Raw genomic sequence first — 19,448 nt, 5'->3', positions numbered from 1 at the left:
GGCAAACTGGTTATATAAAATATCTGTGCATTGAATTCGAATCGGACCCGATTGACACCATTAAACACAATGAATCTATTACTCTCAGCAAGACTAATAAACTACTAGCTGCATGGTCCCCCAAATTCATCACTTGGTGGGGCAGAATAGAAACCATAAAAATTATGATCACCCCTATAATCAATTACCTCATCAGCATGCTTCCCCTGCTACTCTCAGAGGACTTTCACAACACAACAAACTAGATAAACAGATCTCTAAATTCATTTGGCAGGACAAAAAAGCCAGAATAGCCTTGAAAAAACTCAGACTACACAACTCGTGGGGGGCGGGGGGGGGGGGGGGGGGGGCGTCAACCTAGCCAATTTCAGGGACTATCAATCCGCCTTTTGGCAAAACAGGGCTCATATTGGATCCACCCCCTGTGAAACTACACCCCAGTTTGGCTGGAAATACAACTTCTCCTCCTAAACAACCATAATCTGCTAAACACTAGAAACGACTAACACCAAACCCATCGACAGACTCCAAACATATTTTCCGAAACACAAAGTTCCCTATTAAGAATAGATAAAAATCTATCAGTTGGAATAAAAAACTTTCCAATTTTGCCTCACTTTGGAACAACCCTCACAATAAATATAACGGCAATACGCTGTACCACCAAACATGGATTGACCAGGGCATCTTCTTCCCCACCAGCTAGGATCCACCGCACAACCCCTTACCTTCGCCGAGCTACAAGCAGAATACCATCTCAAACCAATAGGGTTCTACTACTTCCTTAAAATCAAAGAGGCCATGACGAATTCTAAGGTTCATAAAAACACCATCCCTACCTAATCTTATTCTGAAAATTAACAAATCTGTATGCTTTGTACTTTATTGTATTATTGTGTTATTTCATACTTGTATCTTAATTTGAAACCAAATAAACGTTTATGAAAATAAGAACTGTTAGTAATTAGCTTTCCCTCAAACAATATCCTATCCCCTTATTTCTGTGTTCCTCTGGGAAGTGTTGGAGGAGTCCCTCCATTTTGTTCCAGTGGGCTTGGTCAGATCTAGCTAATAGAGCCTTGCTGTTGGCCAAGTGCCAATGGTTAGCTGCTTGTACAGCTACACGTTTTCCCAGAAGCATCCATTAGTTTAGACTCTTTCTCTGGAAATGGTGCATCTACAGATGTTTGGGTGTTAGCCCTCTTTCTCGCATTAGACACTACCAGAGAGTCTGGGGTTAACTGACCTCTAACATATATATAGGATCTGATGGTGCAGCCTTATATTTTTTGTCAATGAGCAGTGTTATGACTAGCTTTGACAGGGTCTTCAAAAATGTCCTGTGCCTTTGAGGAGTGGTAGGTATTGTGCCCCCCTCTGAGCATCAGATAAAGTTTCAAAAATAAAATCCTTCTCTATTATGTCCTTATGTAATGGGACCAAATGGAAAGCTGCTGCCTTTGCTATTAAAAACTGATATGTCTTAGCATCATCAGGAGGTGATGGTTGTGTGGGATAGAGATCAGGGTCTGTATCCTCTTGTGGTTCGACATCATAGTCATCCGAAGCATCTCCAGGGTTTATGTTTAGTGATCTATCCTCGTCATCCTCTATCATGGGTCAATGAGGAGACATGTCACCTGCCTCAGATAATTGTTTTGAGTGAGGTGGTGGTGGTGTTTGTGGGTTAGGTGAAGCTGGAATTGCGATGTGTAATGGGACAGTGGCATATCCTTTTCTGGAGGCTGTAGAGGAACGGCCAAAGACTCTTGAAAAGTTAACTGGGTTTTGGTTTTTTTTCGTTTTTTTTTTAGTGAGTGAGGTTTTGATGGTTGAAGCACTATTTTCTTAGTTCCGGGCTGAATCTGGACCGTTTTTTGCATTCAGTCGAGCCATTCCTGCATTACATCAAGGATCGGCTCCGGTGGATATTTTGGTCTGAAAATGAAGCATTTTGGTGGAGGAAGGACAAGTTACTTACCCTGGGTAACGCCTTATCTGGTAAAGACATGATCTAGCCGCAGATTCCTTACCTTAGAACCTCCAGGCATCATGCTCGATCCAGAAGGCTTTTGATAGCAGTACCCATGGGTGCAGATAAGTGGCGTTGGTCAACATAGTAGGCATCTGGTTCGTTGTCGTGACGTCCATGTTGTCTATATAGGCGCCACCCAAGCATGCTGACATCAGTACTTTTCACACCAGAAGTGCGGTGCCATCAAGTGACTGATCATGGTGTTTTAAAAAATAACTAGGGCCCTGAGGGGGAACAGCCCGGACAATAAAAACTGATCCACAGTGCAGGGAGGATGGGTGAGTCGGTAAGGAATCTGCGGCTAGGTCATGTCTCTACCAGATAAGGCGTTACCGAAGGTAAGTAACTTGTCCATCTGACAGACATCTAGCCGCAGTTTCCTTACCTTAGAACAGATACCCAAGCAATACCGTACTCAGAGGAGGGACTGCGGAAAGGTTTCAGACCATAAAGTCCTGTAGGACTGAATGGCTAAAGACGCCTTTCCTACAGACTGGATTGTCCAGACAATAATGTTTGGAAAACGTGTGCAGAGATGCCCACATAGCCGCCTGGCAGATGTCAGGGACTGGAACACCATGCTGAAGAGCAGTGGTGGCTGCCATGAATGAGCTCTGAGACCTTCAGGAAGCTGTTTCATTGCCAAAGCGCAACATATTTTAATACAGAGGATAACCCAATGTGAGTTGGTTCTCTTCTGCACAACACGTCCCTTCTTTGTTCCAACGCACCCTATAAAGAGAGTTGTCATCCACCCAGAAGTCTTTAGTGCGATCAAGGAACAACGATTACGCTATTTTTAGGTCCAGACGGCGGAGACATTCTTCCTTAGAAGGATGCGGAGGAGCATAGAAGGTGGGAAAGGTGACAGATTGCCCTAGGTGGAAAGGTGTCACTACCTAAGGCAAAAAAGAAGCCCTAGTGGGGAGCACTACTTTGTCCAGAAAGACGGTTAGGTAAGGAGGCAGAGATGATAGTGCCCCTGTGCTGGGCTTGGACCAGGTGCCCAGAACATCCATCAAGGACTCATTAAATGGAAGCAAGGGTTCTGAGGTGGTGACACCAGGCTGCAGGACCTCTGTCAAGATACTGATCTTGACCGCCAGCTGCAGGTCCAAGATCTCCACAGCCCTATGCACCACCATTGCAAAGGAAGCCCCCCTCCTCCGTAGCCAGGTTAGGAGGAGACAGCATGCCAGGCTCTGGGTAGGTGTCCAACTCGCTGGCATTACCCAGGTCTTTCTTCCAGTCCATTTCCTCGTTGACAAGCGGTGTTTCTAAACGATCTTGATGCCGCTCCCAATCTTCATCCAGTCCTAGCCCTTTAGAGTAATGTACAGGACGCAACATGCAGCCCAACGGCTCCGTTGGCACAGGGAGACACCCAGCCAGATCCATGTTGTCCAGAGACCGATGATCGAGGAACTGTAGACAGAGGTCGAGGAGGTGGCGGCCCCTGCTGCAGGCTAAACTTCCAGAGCAGAGCCGGAGGGCAGGGTTTCAGAGTCTGTTTTTTGGCGAGCGCCATGGCCTTTTTGCAGTGGCAGACCGTAAGCAGTTTTTTCGTTTGGAGCTGATGTTTTGGGCTTTGGATCAGGGGTACAAGTACTCACTGTCCAATGCTTCTGTGCGGGCTGAAGGGTGGCTAAGTCCCGGTTGGATTGGGTCTCCGATTCCTCTTGTGCTGCTGAAGCTTCCTCCTGTTGTCGACCGAAGATGTCCGGTACATCGTCTGCTTGCCTACACTGCATTTCTTGGCGTCGAGCACGTCGGTCTCGAAGAGTCTTTTTTAACTACATGACTTGCAGGCCTCCCAGCTTTCCTCTCTATGATCGGGCGAGAGGCATTAGTTGCAAATGGAGTGTTGGTCTGTTGGGGTTACTTAGAGTAACAATTCAGTACAGAAGCAGAAAGGAGTTCGTCCATTAGCAGGTCATTCTCCGAAGGACGTTGGAAGTGGAAAAAAGGGAGGCCCAGCCGGGCATGGCCCGTGAAGCAGAGGAAGCGAGCTATAGACCCGCTACGCAGAAGAGTGATCGGTCGGACGCAATGAAACACAATCAAGACAATACCGTTGAGTTGAGCTCTACTAGATGACCGAAGGGAGCCCGATGAGTCTCGAACCGGAGCGCACGAGATTACATACTAAACTGTCAGCAGAAAAACACTATCTGAAGATGGTATCTATGACCATGCGCAGTATTACCAAGAGGAGGAGTCACACAGCCTGGTGACTTGAAGAAAACTTCTTGGAACAAAAACAACTTGCAATCATCCGAACCCAACACTAGATGGCGGACTTATACAAAGCATGTACATCTACAGCACACATGCCTCAAAATTATAGTTCCCCACAAAGAGAAACAGGAAGTAAGGGTCTGTGTCAAAGTCTACCGCCACATTCCTCCACTAAGGCTCCTTCTAATATATTAGAAGCAGTCACCCATCCTTCAAATGCCTCAAGCAATTTATTTTCAAAGACAATTCATGGACGACTAGGTCAGAGTGAACTCTAGCTCATGGCCTCCCATCACCCCAACCCCAAATTTACCATCTAGGCACGCTAAAGTTTCTTTGGGATGTAGAGCCCTTTACCAAGCCCTTCACCCCATCCAAACACACACACATCTATTTATTTGGGTTCCTGAGGTATCCGAGCATAACATGACCCACCACGTAAGGGGTAACACACTGAGCACTGCCCTTCTGGCACTGATGCTTCTTTTCCTAGACAGTGGTGGGGCAATTATGGGTGATGCTAGGAGTGTTTCCTCACAGGCAAGTAGGCTTATGAGGTGGATTAGTCTAATCACCAAGATGGTATAGTGCAGCATTATGCCTGCAAAGTCTTGGAGATTATTGCTGAAGTCCTCAAGCCGTTTAGGCAACTGTGTTCCTGGCATTAACACTGCTGCTCATATCCACCCATTATCCTCTTTGCCCTACCTGCCTACATGAACAGCCATAAGATAGCCAGGAATTGTCACATTAGTTGTCTTTGAGGACATTCGCCAAAAACTCAGGTAACTTAAGTTGAAGCCTTCATCTAGAGGGTAGGAATGGGGTGTCGCCAACTGGTAAAACGTAGTTGCATGACAACTCATTAACAAAACATTAAGCACCTGAAAGTCAGTACTTCACATTCAAAACATTTCTAAATACCACAATTAGAATTTCATTCGTTATAAATTGTACCTTTATAACAGGCCAACGTAAGTGCACTTTCTTTGAATTCATTGGAATGAGTATTGATGCCTGCACCATGTTCCAGTAGTACACGTGCAACCTCAACATGACCAGCACTGGCTGCTTCCATTAAAGGAGTGTGTCCATTTTCATTATGATCTTCAATATTTGCTTCAGCTTTTAGTAATACTTTGATTACATCTACAAATCCACCAGCACAGGCGTACGTTAGAGCTGTGTTTCCTTACAGAAAAGAAAAAAACATTAATCAGACTTAATTAAATTTCCAATAACTACTAGGTTAAATGCCAAGAAGTGTACAAGTTTCTTAATTTCGTCAGACTCGACAACCTCTGTATTAATAAATTAGATACTTTAACACTGCGGCACATTTCTCAGCATAACATATCAATAATGGAAGATTGTGTGACAATGTGTGTGCCTAGACCCATCCACACCTCCAAATTCAACAGGCCCCAACTTTGACATTGAATCTCTTATCTCCATCTATATCAACATATCATCAAAGATCTACAAGGGGAGATCACCTAGAGGATTTGTAGAGTTAACAAAATGTACAATCACCCCTTCCTCCAAACATTAAGAATTTTTTTTAAACACCCAGCAGGGTGCAGTTAGGAAGAGTGGGGATGAGAACGGTTACAGAAACATCATGCCATGCATTACGGAGTACACATTAGACAAACCACCAAAGGGTGCCACCACAACACAATAAGGATGCTCAACACTAATCAGTCCATGCCCACTTCTCATTCCAGAGCACTGGATGTAAACAGTACTGGATGTAAATAACTTAGTACGCCTTACCATCTATAGAAGGACCCATTTATTTAATCCTTATGCAGTTATTCACTATTGCACAGCAAAAGAAAAATACAGCCCGTCCTATGCTGTCCCTGGAATCTAGTCAACAAGGTGTAACATGGTCTGACTGACCTAAACATCTGACCTGTAGCCCCCATACATACTACCCATCAACTGCTTGTGTGGGAATCTACGTGGCAGCCTGCAGATTAACTGCAGTGGCATGTGGTACAGAAAAGCCATGGGAGCACTTACATCAGCAGCATGATCATCAAATGAAGACATGGTTTCCTTAAACATGAACACTCTGGAATACAAAAGATAATTAGGCATGCGACGCAAGCCTTCAATACCAGTATGTTAGAATTAGGCCCATCTAAAGGCCTGTTAGGCTCGGACTGCTTTCATCTGGTCCAGATACAAGTTAGGAACCTCTCAATCAGAAATGTTGTGAATGATTACTTGAAAGGAACATAGAAACAAATCACTTCAGAAAAAACTTCTGTGTAATAAAATAAAAATTAATTCCATCACTGGGTGGCACCTTCAATCTGAACAAAATAAAGGGAGTAGCCCATCAAAATATCATTCCTGTTGAAACCTTTTGGTGCAAAAAAAGATCCCCATGACTTAACCATAGTACCAGTTCTGACCAGGAGGGAGACAAAAGATAGCACAAACTTCAAAAATAAAATTTGAAGATTTATCTATTTTACAAAAATCCAATGGAATATATAAACCACTAACTTTCATATAGCTTAAAATGAAAAATGTCAACATAATGAAGGTGTGTAGGTGTTAGGCATCCAAACCATAGCACCAGATGGCAATTAAGAACATTTGTCAAGTGAGGGTGGAAATGGGAGGGTGGGGGTGTTTCAACTGGCCCAAATGATGGTCGTGGTTTAGAGAAGTTCCAGCCCTGCACCTTAGTAATAAAAAATATCGTGAGGCAGGCTCCAGCAAACAGAAACGGAACACCTCTCAGAGGCAACTGCTCATGTTACCAACATCACACATCATGTGGGTGTTTGGGGCTGCCCCACTGTTGCTGGAGAGCCTGGTCTATTCCCCACCCTTGCCTGGCCTTCCACACCAGATAGCAGTGTGGGCATCAAGATATAGGGCCTTACCATCAGTCCTAGACCTAAACAATGTGCTATGTGACAATTATGTACGAGGCGACAGATCATCTAACAAGTGATGATCTGTGATGGGATGCAACTAAGCAGCCTTCTGTCTGGACCAGGAGACCTTCTGGAGGACGCTGGCTTGAGGCCGGGTAGGAAGTGGGCCAACATCTCTGCATGGGCATGCGCTAAGGCTACGTCTAGTTCAACTGCACTGCAACTGGTGGAAATGGTAGTGACGGAGTCACTGACCATTTTAGGAGTGGGTGGTCTCAAGGGGTGAATGCCTAGCTCATGTGCTAAGGCCAGCCTGCACTTTTTGGGGATTTGGATAAAAGTCATAGAGCTGGGGGCTTGGTAAGGCTTTTGCCCGTGTCTGGATAAATACAACTTTCTTCTATTTTGCACTGAGGATCTAAGACAGTTTTTCGAACACCAACCCCTCGTGATGTCTGATCTCAGAGCGAGGTGGTCATTGGTTTTGATGCCAGTGGTGTAACCAGAGCAGCTTTTGGCATCAACTTTGATGCCCAAAAAGTCACACTCTGAGCCAAAGTGCTGTTCAAACGCAGCGCAGCTTGGTGCCGCTGGATGGGACTTTGACTGGCATCGACCCATTCTTTCGAGTTGGAAGAGCCAAACCCAAAACATTCTGCCATTTCCACCTCGAGTTGAGACTCAAAGCCTCACTCTCGCTGGAGAAGTGCTCTGCCTGAGAACATTGAGGCTCAAGACTGACCATGTGGTGCTTGCAAGGCATGGTAAGTTGGCCTGGGCTTCAGGCCAGGGGCTGTCTTTTTTATACCGCAGGCTCTTTGAACTACTCCCCTTCAATGTCGGAAGCTATTGAGAAGAAGGCCTCAAGACTCTTCTCCTTGACCTGCTGGAATGCCAGCGGACCAGGCTTCTTCTTCCTTGACAGCAGGCAGGTCTTCGCACCCAAAGATGTTTGCTGCTTTTGAAGGGGCTTGCTGCTACACTTTGTACAAGAGGATCTTCTTACAGCGCAATGTACAGCATGCATCACAGACGGTCTCCTAGTCTTCTGGTGAGAGAGGACAAACTGCATGAACCATGTTGTTCATTCCAGGAATATGTGATGTTAAACCTAGGGCAGAATTGAAAGAAAGTACATTCCATTCCCTGGAGGCATGCTACAAATACAGTCCGAGACCATTTGAGATTCGCCGAGCACTGGAGTCAGGAGCACGATGCACTGAAGGCTAACCGTTGGTGACCATCGGGCCGAAGCCCCGATGTTGTGTATCTCAGCTACGTAGGAATGGTGTTTGTCACAGTGTTCAAAGGGCGAGTAGCTGGAACTGTGAAATCTGTGTGGACCATGTCACTCACTGAACTCGTGCCCAAATGTTCAAAACATAACACTTTCAAAATATTGACAAATAAGTTATGAGAGGGAGGTTTTTACAGCTTTCACAGCACTACCTTTAACACACTACAGTGCAGTGCCCTTTAACCTGCATATTTAACTTTTTAAACTGCATTTCATCGATGTTGAGCAAAGTGTTCAGAATGTCTGTGCATTACATTGCAATAAGATAGACTAGCAGCCCAAAAGACATCTAGCATTTATATTTATAACCAATATATTTTTATTTACTGCCACTTTATTGTCTTACACCCATGTCTGTACAGTGGCCAGGGCAGTAATTTTTTTTGACATTGTGCAAAAGTCTGGTTTACATTATCTGGTCAGAAACTGACCACTTACCTGTTGAAGACTGAGCATTGACGTCAGCAGAGTGTACTAATAACAGTTTGACGATGTCTACATAGCCCCCACTGGAAGCTGCCATTAACGGGGTTATATCTCCTTTATTTCCCCGGTCTTCCACATTGGCATGCATTGCAAGCAACACCTTTATTGGAAAAACATTTATGAACAGTTAAGTCTTTTGAACGATTAAATGGCATTTAAAAAACAATTTTCAATGAATAAGAGGAAAAACAACAAACTTTTTCCGGTAAGACCTTTACTTTACGCTACATATCATCTCTTAAATACAGCAATAGTGTGCAATAATAAGCAGCTTAAAACTATTTAATGAAGACGTTTGCTCAACAGACGGAAAAGCAAATCACAGGAGTAACTATGATACTCTCAAATATTCAGCATATACAGCATCCATGCCACTTGACCGTATTTGAGCATGTTGAGCACACCCAGCACTTACCCACCACCGCATTCGCTGCTCCTTTGGCTTCGATTTTTCTACACCACTGCCAATTTTTATGACCAATCCAGGGGTTGATGGGCAGGTTATACGGCAAAAGAATTAAGAGCACTGTACAGCAAACTTACCCTAGTATGATATATTCAAGTAGTCCTGACCCGACTAACCTTCAGCAATTGAATGAAATGAAAATCCAATATGTAGTGTTTGTAGAAGCATATGGAGTAGCCTGCGTGGCCGATTTGCTGATGCCAGAATTGTACCTCTAAAGTGTCTCTGGTGCTGCATTGCTACTTAAAGTACCATCCTTACACATTGATGAAAAACATACATTCTGACATCAAAGACACAAGGCTTAAGCCAAGAAAGATGCCCTATTACTGGTACAGGGTTAAACACACTCTCAGTAGATTAACAAATCATGCAAGATAGGGTCTAATTTTAAATTCCGGTCCAGTGGCTCACAGCAATCCCAGGGACAGACCCGGCAAATCTGTGAAGCTGGACGCAGTCATACACTCCACATGTCCATTGGGAGATATCTGCCCCCAATGTAAAAGCAGGATATTCCCCTGTAATAAAAGATTGATCGGTCCGTCTTAAAGTGCTACACTGTTTATAGTGCAGGCCCATGTTTGCATTTTCACTGGGCAAGCACATTTTTTTATGATGCATAGCCCCTGCCTGTGACCGGTGCACAAATGAGGCAGAGCCCGGAGCAGGCCAGGACTGTGAATCATATTAAGGTAACACAGCTCCAGTTTTTCCAACTCACTTTATTAATATTTTGGTAAAGTGTTCCGAACTATAACACAGAACCAACATCTAAGTCCTGAATTAAATGAAACATTCTTGATGAGGAGGGAAACAAACTGAGGTTGTTGATGACTTCTTTAATGCATCATCGCAGTAAAGTTTTACACAAATCCACCTCAATACCCGAAATCTAAACTTGAAACCAAGAGTACAAAAAGACATGGCAAAAAAGTGTGTTCTTTTTTACAAGAACTTGACCATAGAATTGGCAAATGTGTCTAGACAAAGGTTACCTAGCCATACGTTTTTAATTCATGAAAGTCGGATTCCAATATATTTTCCTCATTACACAACTGGCCAAGTTTGCTTCATGTTTTTCTGAAAATCATACTTCCTATATAACACATAATCCAGTACAAGAAAATTCTGGATTTACTACCGCCATCAAGTGCAAAACAGTATACATAAAGGAAGGGAAACTAAATCAATGAAGAATGGGTCCATTCCACTACAGTTATATTTTCAAAAGCAAAAGGAATAAAGGGGGCGTTTCTTTTCTAATACATAAAAAAAAACCTTAATCTGCTCTACTACTGAACAAATAATTAGGAAGATGAGTGATCACCATACAGATGACATAAAAAATGCAACCTATTGCAAAATTAACATGCCCGCATAATTGTCTGGAGACTGTAGATGTTGGTAAGAAATAAAAAAACCTCCCAAGAAACATACTGCCGAAGCCCCCATTTAATGCAGTATCTTGGTAACTCTATTAATGATTTGCAAATTGGAATTCAGATATATCCAAAATTGCAAAGACATTCAGAAGACTGACAGATTGATAACAGAGGAATACATTAGCTCAACCAAAAGGAATACACTTTTTTTCTACCCACATAACTCCCATTCAAGTACCTACTATATATTAATCAACCGAAAACAGCTGAACAACCCGTACGTTTTTCTAGTGGTCTGAGCATGCTATGTGATCATGTTTCAATTAAAATGAACTATGAACTTATTCAGAAAATAACACCACAAATTAGATTCAATGCATTACTTTTGAATAACCCAGTACTTTCAAATCAAAGAGCTCATTAAAGACATTGAGTAACCGGAACTAAGCACACAATGATTGCCTGCTAAACATCACTCCACAGTGATAAGAAATAGATAACTCCAGCAAAAAACAGAAATTGAAGGTAATCGCACTCAAGAACGCCTAGCCAAAATAAGGGTTCCAAACACTCCATGAAGCCCTTTGTAAAACAAAAGACTGAATGCAACAAAACATGTACTTAAGCAGCAGAATATATTTTATTAACGATCAAAGACAAGTATTGTACTGCTGGTAATGGAAGCTGTAAATATCTGGCTAACTAAATCAAGACAAAAGGTTACACTTCAATGGGAGACTGCCTTCGTATGAACTAAAAACATTAATGGAAATACACTCATCACTCTCTAATGAGGACAAAATCTCTGTAGATCCAGACATTTTTCAAAAAGAAATGATCTTGGCAGTAGAAAGAATAGTCTGGAAAGTATCTGGCCCTGGCCAACCACCCTAGACATTTACCAACAATTTATGGAAAACTTGGCTCTAATATATGCCAATTTAGAGAACTACTTTTCTAACAACAAATCAATGCAAGGATCCTTCAAAGAAGAACAATTAGCAGAATACCCAAATAAATAAATGATTTACAAAATACCAACAATTACAGACCTTTATCACTAATGAACACAGACAGCAACATCTTTGAAAGATACTGCCACGACATCTAGAATGCATTTTTCCCCACCTGCTTGAAGGATAGGAAAGAGGCTTCTGGGAAGAATATCTGCCTTCAATACAGGATTCATTCACTAATATTTCCTTCACAGAAAACAAATCATAAGGACATATATATGGAGTCACTAGATGCCGAAAAGGCTTGTAACCATGGTGAATGATAATACTCATTTAAGGCACTCACCTGGAACAACTTCCCGAAGTGGCATGCTAAACCAAAATCAAATGTGTTGGTCAATGGATCAATTTCACAAACTTTCAGTTTGAAAAGAGGTAGGATACATTATTCTTGCTATTTACTATTTTGCTACTCTCTAGTCTCAACTTGTAACCATTATTAGAGAAAATAAGAGACAAGAGTATAAAATAGATTAGCAAACAAAATGAATACAAAATAGCCGTTTATGCAGGTAACACCCTTCTATTTGTCAACAAGATGCTGGAAACAAGGATCCAACACCTGCTGCTATATAGCTCTGCATATGCCACAGTATCCGTTACAAATTAAATTAAAATAGGTCTAAATCTTGGTTTGGGAAGGCAGGGTAGGTCCTCCGAGTTCTTGGGGGCTGCTGGCTGCAGAACACGCCAGGATTTCACTGGAGCAGCTTCGAGGTGGAGACAGGACGGTAGGGCTGGGTGTCCTCCTCTTAGTTCAGCATGGCTTCTTCGGTCCTTCTCTCTTTTGTCTGAGGCGGCAAGGTTCAGGGTTGCTCTTAAATACTACATTTTGGTCATTACAAGTAGGTACAGGTCTGGACCAATGGGTCTCTTCCTTGGGGTAGGTACAGCCCCTATGCCACCCTCCAGTGGGAGGGGGGCATATGCCTCACTCTGGTTGACTGGGTCCCAACATCTGCAAGATGGCAGGGACACAGTAGTGCTTCACCTCCCCTTCCCCACCTGAGGGGTGGGGTTGGCAAAGGTGGGCACACCTCTCCTTCTAACTTGGTTTTACCACCGATTCTCCTGCCCAGAGTGGGGGTCGGGACCGGTGGGGGGCAGTTGCTGGTAGCAGCAAATGGTTGCGTTAGCTCACAAAGGCGCCAAGCCTTTGAAGCTTCCGTTCGTGGACCCTGCCCATCCTGGGGGAGGAGGCTCAGCACCTTGTCCCAGAAAGAGCATTGTTTTAGGACCCAGAGAGTGGCAGGCTCTCGAACCAGGGGTCACACTCTGTCTCTCTCTCTGTCTCGGTCTCTCTCCGTCTCTCTCACAATAACTGCTGCAGCCCTTCGATGCTTTCCCTGGCCACAGCACCCTTGGTACCTTTTACAGGGGACTTACAAGTGGCCAGAGAGATGCCAATTGAGTTTTGCAACAGTACAATTTAGGGAAACAACATAGGCCCTGGGTAGCTGGTTGGCAGGAACCCAGGGCACACTCAGTCAAAGTACATCAACAGTTTGGCAAAAAGTGGGGGCAACCATGTAAAAAGGGGCACATTCCTACAGTCACTCACCAATATAGCCACTCACATAGACACTCACTCTTCAATACAGCCACCCACAACCAATTAATTAACCAAACAACCACTCAGTCACCCACACAGCAACTTACAGTCACCCACCCACTTACAAATATATCCACTCACACTCAATCAATAGACACTGACACACTCGCTCTCATCCATAGAGCCACACACACACACATATATATATATATATTTATTTCGCTTCAAAGTACAAAAGTGCCATATATATATATAAGAAAACTCCACCTTTGCTTCTGTAACCTCTGCAAGAATCGGAGCACGGACCACAAGTTGGTGTAGCATCAAAATTGTATTTCTCCAGTTTGTACACCATCAGCATGACGCGTTTCGACCCCGGAGGGCCTTGATCACATGACACGCAACACGGTAGGTTGTTTCCTTAAATACCCTTTTTTCTCATGTTTTTTTCAAAAGTGACATGTGCCAATATTTTGTAAGGTAAACAGAAACAGATTTAAGGTTTACATGGACGTAGGTTTCTGGTTTAACAGGGAAATGCTTAAATGTTTTGTTTCAACCTCAAAACCATAGTTCCTATAGAACCATAAAATGTTAAAAGCAAAATAAACCTTTATACATTCTGCAAGATTTTCTAGCTGTTGCTGTTTAACAAAAGACATCAGGGTTTAAATACCAAGATTTATAATTCATCCTTTTTAGTTAAGTTAAACAGATTGAAAGCGCTAGTGCAAATACAGAACTCTTGAATGTAAACATATGACTTGTAAACCTTACTACTATATAAAACATGTGCTTGTGCAAAAATATTAAAAATTGGTATGTGCAAATCCTCCTCGTGTTTTATTTGTAAAACCCACCTAAACCCAGTGTAAAAATTCTAAGATGCAGGGCTTTAGGCGGTTTTCAGTTTAAACCCTATGGTTGCATATTAAATGTTTGATGGTATTTGGCTCCCCTCTCTGAGCATCTTATTCAATCTCTCTTTTGGGTCCCATCTCAATTTAGAGGCATGTATACAAGTCCTCTAAGTCCGGCGAGCCCGGTCTGTGCCTGAGTGAACAAAGACCACAAGGACGTCCCCCCGGCAACTGTGACCAAGAATCCAGCACCCAAGGACCCTCCTCGACGCTCTTGATGACGCCTGCAGCCTCAATACCAGAGACCCCCCCCAACCACGACCAACAGAGAGAAATATGCTACTTACCAGTATGCATCTGTTCTTGGCATGTAGAGCTGCAGATCTACACACTTTTGCATAGATCGCAATCTGGTGTTGGGCCCGGATGTTTGCAGTTTGTTTTTTCTCTTGGAAAGTCTTTGGAAGTCACAAGGTCGGTGACTCCTCCTTTGGTTCGTATTGCGCATGGGCTTCGGCTCCATCCTCAGATTGTTTTTCGCCAGCAGGGAAAGATGGAGCGTAGTAATAATAGTAAAGAAACCCATGTGTGTTGTATCTAAATAAGATAGACTGGAACAGATACAGGTAGCCGGGTGGGCGTGTGTAGATCTGCAGCTCTACATGCCAAGAACAGATGCATACTGGTAAGTAGCATATTCCGTTCGAGGCACATGAGCTGCAGATTACACACTTTTGCATAGACTATATAGCAGTACCCAACCCTAGCGGCGACCACCGGTATCCGTTGCAGTGGTTTCGAACAGTGTTTTTAGTACAGCCTGGCCCACACTAGCTTGTTGCTTGGTTTGCACATCTACACAGTAATGTTTTGTGAAAGTGTGCGGTGTTGACCATGTCGCTGCTTTGCAGATGTCATCTAATGGTATGTTCCCTAGAAAAGCCATAGAAGCCCCTATCTTCCTTGTAGGGTGGGCTTTAGGGGGAACAGATAGCGTTTGTTTTGCTTTGTGGTAGCAAATCTGTATGCATTTTACAATCCACCTAGCTATCCCTGATTTAGAGATGGAGTTGCCTTTATGTGGTGGAGAGAAAGAGACCAATAGCTGTTTGGTCTTTCTGAAAGGTTGTGTTCTTTGGATATAGTAAAGTAAGGCCCTTTTAACATCCAGTGTGTGTAGAGCCCTTTCTGCAACAGTTTGAGGTTGTGAGAAAAAACCCGGTAACTCTACCGATTGGTTCAGATGGAAGGGGGAAATGACTTTGGGTAGGAATTTTGGGTTGGTGCGGAGTACAACCTTGTTCTGATGCATTTGGAGAAAAGGTTCCTGTATAGTGAGTGCTTGTATTTCAATGACCCTTCTAAGGGAAGTGATGGCCACCAGAAAAGCGGTTTTCCATGTGAGAAATTGCAGCTCACATTCATGCAAAGGCTAGAAAGGCGGCCCCATTAGCCTTGTGAGAACTATATTTAAGTTCCACACAGGTGAGGGTGGTACTCTGGGTGGGATTACTCTTTTGAGGCCTTCCATGAAGGCTTTGATGGCAGGCACCCTGAAAAGTGATAGGTGCTGTCTGTTCTGTAGGTAAGCAGCAATTGCTGCGAGGTGTAACCGAATGGATGTATATGCTAGGTTACACCTTTGTAGATGGAGCAAGGAACATATGATGTGCTGTATGGATATCTAGAGGGTTGATTGTGTTGTTATGGCAGTAAACAACACATCTTTTCCACTTTGCGGTATAGTAGGGCGTCTAGCTTCTCTGATAATCTTCATGCAATCAGGGGGAAGGTTAAGGTATCCGAATTCTAGGATCTCAGGAGCCAGATCGCAAGGTTGAGCTGAGCTGGGTCCGGGTGCCTGATCTCTCCATGGTTCTGGGTTAGGAGGCATGGTGAGAGGTGTAACTTTTGGTGTGGCACTACCGAGAGTTCCAGCAGCGTGGTGTACCACGGTTGTCTGGCCCATGTTGGAGCTACCAGGATGAGCGTGAGGGAATGCTGTTGTAGCTTTCGCACCACTAATGGAATTAGTGGGAGCGGTGGAAAACCGTACGCAAATTTGCCTGACCAGTTCATCCATATCGCATTGCCTTCGGACAATGGGTGTGGGTATCTGGCAGCGAAGCTTGGGCATTTTTTGTTTTCGTGGGTGGCGAAGAGGTCTATCTGAGGATGCCCCCACTTCTGAAAGAACGGGTGAAGAACCTGTGGGTGAAGTTCCCATTCGTGAATCTGTTGCGTTTGTCTGCTGAGCAGATCTGCCATGGTGTTTTGGACTCCTGGGGCGTGTTGGGCCAGGAGAAAGATTTTTTGCGGAATTGCCCATCTCCATATGCTCAGTGCTAGTTGAGCGAGCTGTGGAGAGTGTGTGCCCCCCTGTTTTTGAATGTAGTACATGGCAGTCATGTTGTCTGTGCGAATGAGGACTGCCTTGCCTGAAATCTGCGTCTGAAAGGATTTTAGGGCTAGAAAGATTGCCAGTAACTCCAGATGGTTTATGTGGAGTAACTTTTGTTGTGGCGTCCATGTGCCCTGCACTGTGAGGTGTAACAGATGAGCTCCCCAGCCGGAGAGCGATGCGTCTGTTAGGATTATTTGTGGAGCGATGGGTGCGGCCGTCTACCAACACCAGATCTGTCAGTTGCTCCTGGGCCTGGTTCCACTGGCGTGCTAAGCACTCCTGGAGTGGACGCATATGGAGTCTTGCGTGAGGCACTATGAAAATGCAAGAGGCCATCATCCCTATGAGTTGCATAAACACTCTTGCTGGGAGAGAGTGTTGAAGTATGAATTTTTGACGCAAAGCCTGGATGCTTGAAATCCTGGCAGGATTGGGATAGGCTATGGCTTTTGAGGTGTCTATGGTGGCACTGAGGTATTGCTTTGTGTGGGGTGGTATCAGCTGGGACTTTTGGTGGTTTACCGTGAAACCTAGCTGGTGAAGTAGTTGGATTGTAGTGGCGGTGTGGTGTACACATTGGTTGTAGGACGTGGCTTTTATTAGCCAGTCATCCAAATATGGGAAGACGTGAATGTGCTGTCTTCTGAGGTGTGCCATCACTACTGCTAGGCACTTGGTGAATACCCTTGGTGCTGTTGTGACCCCGAACGGGAGCACTTTGAACTGGTAGTGTTGCCCGTCCACTACAAATCTGAGGTACTTTCTGTGAGCATGGTGTACCGGAATGTGAAAGTATGCGTCTTTCAAGTCCAGTGTGGTGAGAAAGTCGTTCTGGGAGAGGAGCGGAAGAACCTCTTGAAGGGTTACCATGTGAAAATGGTCTGAATGTATGTAAGTGTTTAGAGGCCTGAGATCTAGAATAGGTCGTAGAGTCTAGTCTCTTTTTGGTATCAGAAAGTACAGGGAGTAGACCGCTAAATTTTGCTGATTGATGGGGACTTGCTCTATGGCTTGTTTTTGCAGGAGGGAGATTACCTCCTGTTTTAGTAACGTGGCATGTTCTTGTGACATTGGGCGTTGCCTGGGTGGAATGTTTGGGGGGGTAGATGTTAATTCTAGGCAGTACCCTGAACGAATAATTTGGGTCACCCATCTGTCTGAGGTGATGGTATCCCAGACGTGAAGGAAATTTTGTAGCCTGCCCCCGACCGGAGTGGGATGGTCTGGAGGGAGCAGGGGGAAGTCATTGGGTAGGCGGTGTGGCAGAGCGGGCAGTATTTTTTTTGCCTCTGCCTTTATTATTATTGCCTCTATAGCCGCCTCTTTGATAACCCCTTGTGAAGGTGGACTGAGGAGGGGATTTGTAGGACGTGGAGGCGCTATCTGAGGAGTAGCCTCTGCCCGTGCCCCGAAAGGAAGAGCGGCGAAAGGAGCGCCTAGGAGGGTGTGACTGTAGGGCTCCCATAGATTTCGCCGTATCTGTGTCTTTCTTCATCTTCGAGGGCCTCATCTACCTTTGGACCAAATAAATGTTGTTGATCAAATGGGTGGTTTAATATGGAGGCTTGTACCTCAGGTTTAAAGCCTGTAACTCTTAGCCAGGCGTGGCGATGGAGGAGGACACTAGTGTTTATGGCCCTGGAGGCTGTGTCTGCCGCGTCTAGGGCACAGCGTATAGAGGTATTAGTTATGGTTTTTCCCTCTTGAATCAATTCATTAGCCCTATTTTTGTATTTTTCTGGGAGATGGTGCATGATGGTTTCTAGCTCATCATAATGCGCTCTGTCGTATCTAGTCAATAGCGCTTGAGTGTTGGCGATACGCCATATATTGGCAGCCTGTGACGCAGTGCGCTTTCCTGACGCGTCCAGTAGCTTTGACTCTTTGTCAGGTGGTGGTGCTTCGCCTGACGCCTGAGAATTTGATCTCTTCCTAGCTGTGGATACCACTAGGGAATCCAGTGGTGCAGGTCCTTTGATGTAGGCAGGATCTGTAGGGGCAGCTTTATATTTTTTCTCTATGCGTGGGTTTAGGACCCTGACTGGGTCTTTAAAAACCACTGGCGCAGGTTTGATTACCCCTTTGAGCATAGGTAGTATAGCAGTAGACCTATGTGCAGTATCGAAGGTGTCTAGGAGGAAATCTTCCATTACTGGGTCAGTATGTAGCTCTACCCCGTGATAATGTGCCGCCCTCTGGAGTAGGTGGTGAAAACCTAACGAGTCTTCTGGTGGGGATGGCCTGGATAGATAAAGGTCATCCTGTGGGACATCTGGGATGTCTGGATTGTTATAATCATCCCATGGGTCTGGGGATCCAGTAGGGGTGGGGTCTTGTGGCACATCTGCTGGATCGTAGTATGGGTCCCCTTGATCATCATGGTCTGGAGACGGGGTCGGAGAGCGATGAGGCAGGGGTGGAGAAGGTGGAGGGGGCAGAGGTGGAGAGGGTGAAGGAGGTGGGGAAGGCACTCTGAAAGGGGAGGTAGCACAGTCCTTCCTCTGTGGAGGTGGAGCTGGTTTGTCCAAATGTCTTTTTTGAAGACAGTGCCACATGTCCAGTTTTTGGATCCTTGGTAAGTGTCTTTTGCAAAGGATTCGGTGTGAATAGTTCTTGCGACACTGGTTGTTCGGTCGGCGCCGACGGCTTTCTAGGCTTGTCTGTGCCGTGCTCTTTTGGAACCTCCGATTTTTTGTTCTGTGCCGAGACAGGCTTCGGCACGGGAGTGTCGGTGCCGAGGGCCTTATGATGTTTGGTCGGCACCGAGAGGCCGGGTTTCGACACCGAGGGCTTTGGTGCGGAGCTCGGT

The 19,448-nt window shown here is 44.8% G+C and overlaps 1 protein-coding gene across 2 annotated transcripts in view; it reads right to left on the bottom strand.

The window, feature by feature from the left end:
- The window catches only part of ANKHD1 (ankyrin repeat and KH domain containing 1), a 1,109,311-nt gene that overhangs the window by 858,725 nt on the left and 231,138 nt on the right, over window positions 1-19,448 (bottom strand). For both annotated transcript variants that reach the window (XM_085617924.1, XM_085617925.1), the window contains exons 5-6: window positions 8,909-9,056; window positions 5,231-5,464 (exon numbers count right to left, since the gene is read on the bottom strand). In XM_085617924.1, coding sequence (XP_085474050.1) covers window positions 5,231-5,464; window positions 8,909-9,056 — 382 coding nt within the window. The remainder of the gene's footprint in view (window positions 1-5,230; window positions 5,465-8,908; window positions 9,057-19,448) is intronic.

Source organism: Triturus cristatus, chromosome 7, assembly GCF_964204655.1.
Source record: "Triturus cristatus chromosome 7, aTriCri1.1, whole genome shotgun sequence".
Lineage (NCBI taxonomy): Eukaryota > Metazoa > Chordata > Amphibia > Caudata > Salamandridae > Triturus > Triturus cristatus.
The sequence above is the reverse complement of the archived record's forward strand: the minus strand, read 5'-3'. Positions and strand labels throughout refer to the sequence as shown.